The 2,173-nt window shown below is 34.5% G+C and overlaps 1 protein-coding gene across 1 annotated transcript in view; it reads left to right on the forward strand.

The window, feature by feature from the left end:
* LOC108756790 (uncharacterized peptidase C1-like protein F26E4.3) overlaps positions 1-2,173 on the forward strand; it is a 5,835-nt gene that overhangs the window by 3,167 nt on the left and 495 nt on the right. Inside the window, 3 exon segments of the mRNA XM_018500835.1 lie at positions 87-286; positions 589-743; positions 1,011-2,162. Of these exon segments, the coding sequence (XP_018356337.1) occupies positions 87-286; positions 589-743; positions 1,011-1,130 (475 nt within the window). The 3' untranslated portion in view covers positions 1,131-2,162.

Here is a 2,173-nt window from a genome sequence, read left to right on the forward strand (position 1 = left end):
CTAAAAAGGCGAATTGTTCTCTAATGTACGCTGGTAAATTTCTGCTTAAACGCGTAACTTTAATATCGTTAATCCTCCTGTTACAGCCTGGCAGATAAAGACTGTTATCCTTGGACCGGTAAGACCGATCAATGCAAACTACGTAAGAGAAGCAACCTGCAGGCCGCTGGTTGTCGAAAACCACCAAACCCGCTGAGAACAGAATTGTACAAAGTCGGGCCGGCTTATCGCTTGGGCAATGAAACTGACATTATGCAAGAGATTCTGACCTCTGGACCAGTGCAAGGTAGCTATAACTTAGATGATTACCCATTAATCGAAATTCTAAAATCGCAAGGAAAACAAGAAAGTTAAAATAATGTCAATACATCATATCAGTTAAGTATTATTATATAATTATTATTAATATAATTTATGTCATTTATATCTTTTTATTCATGATTCAGTCAGTATGACGTTATTTTGATTTTTCTTATTTTCCTTTAGATGTATTGATATTTAAAGTCATTATAATTCCGCTAAAGAAGACATAATATTCTGCGATATTAAAAGAATATTATATAAAGTAACTTCTTTTTTTTTTTACAGCTACTATGAGAGTCTATCAAGACTTCTTCGTTTACAAAAACGGAGTATATAGGCACTCTCAAAGTGCGAAATTACACGATTCCGGTTATCACTCGGTGAGAATAATCGGTTGGGGCGAGGAAAGGTCTTATCGCGGTCCACCGCTCAAATATTGGGTAAGTTTACACGATATCACATGATAACATTTGTAAAAGAGAGAAGAAAAGGTTCAAGAAGTGGCGCAAGTGTATATCATTTTTATACGTCATTGACTATCGTAAAAATGTCCCAATTATTGGAAAGCTGAAATAATTAGAAACAATTAACTCCACTAGGAATAATTATCTGAATCGACGTTGATCGACTAATTATTTTTTATTAGAACGTATTGCAAATTATTAAAATGTTAATTTAAATAATTTAAATTTAATCTTTTTTTTCAGCTGGTCGTAAACTCCTGGGGATACAACTGGGGAGAAAACGGGCTCTTTAAGATTCAAAAGGGAACGAACGAATGCGAGATCGAGTCGTATGTGTTGGCAGTATGGGCCAAGACGATATAAAAAGAAAAAAGGAAACGAGGAAAATACCAAAGTACTAGAATATCCGATTGTCATAACACTGTTGGTGCATTTATTGAATCTCCGTCGTCGGTCCGTCGTCATGCGCAATGATGCGATTGCCATCGGGGACAATGAACGATACATCGATGTTCGAAAGTATGTGATCCAATTGCCTGATCCATACATGCCTTATTATTACACGTAGGATCGGGAGGGAAGGAAGCAGAAACGAGAAGGAGACAGAGTTGTTTATAAATATTTAATAATTATAAGTATATGGATAGTCGAAAAAAATATCATTATTATTTTCTCATTATTCGTAGACAACAATAATCGTTTTACATAGAAACGCTCTCACCGTTACGCGTCGATGATCGATATGCTGTAGCAAAAGTCATATCTCTTTCACGTAATATCATCCACGTGTCGCGGCGACTTCGATGTGTAAGAAGTACTAAGTGCCAAGCGCTTGAAATAAATTTTATAAGTACGTAATAGTCTCTTTTTCACTTCATTAAACGATACGATTATACTTCTACTCGCGGAGTTAAACACTTTGCGTTTAATTGCGTTTTTTTTATATTTAATCTGCAGTTAAACCTCTTTGTGTTCTATTTTTAAAATTAGACATTATGTGTGAGGAATACTCATCACAGAAAAACAGATTTGTTAAAACAACTTCACTGATACAGCAAATCTTCAGTCGTAGTATATAAACAGTCAGTTTTGTACGTTAAAGTGGCAAAGTTGTATGAATAAAATAGCGATTATAGATAATCACATTTGTTGTAATAGCACTGTTTAATACAGCAAAGATGACTTTCTATGAAAATCAACCCAATACATAGATTAAAATTATTAATAAAACAACTAAGATGACATGTTCTTCTGTCGCTGTAATGAAAAAACTTCTTCTATTACCCATACACAGAATTTACAGCAATATCGCTGCAAAATCTCTGCACTATTGCTTCAAGTTATAGCTTTGCTGAATTACTTGATCTACTTTTTCCGTGATGATGTTCCCATAAGGTAAATGGCAG

The sequence above is a fragment of the Trachymyrmex septentrionalis genome, unplaced genomic scaffold (assembly GCF_001594115.1).
Source record: "Trachymyrmex septentrionalis isolate Tsep2-gDNA-1 unplaced genomic scaffold, Tsep1.0 scaffold13, whole genome shotgun sequence".
NCBI lineage: Eukaryota > Metazoa > Arthropoda > Insecta > Hymenoptera > Formicidae > Trachymyrmex > Trachymyrmex septentrionalis.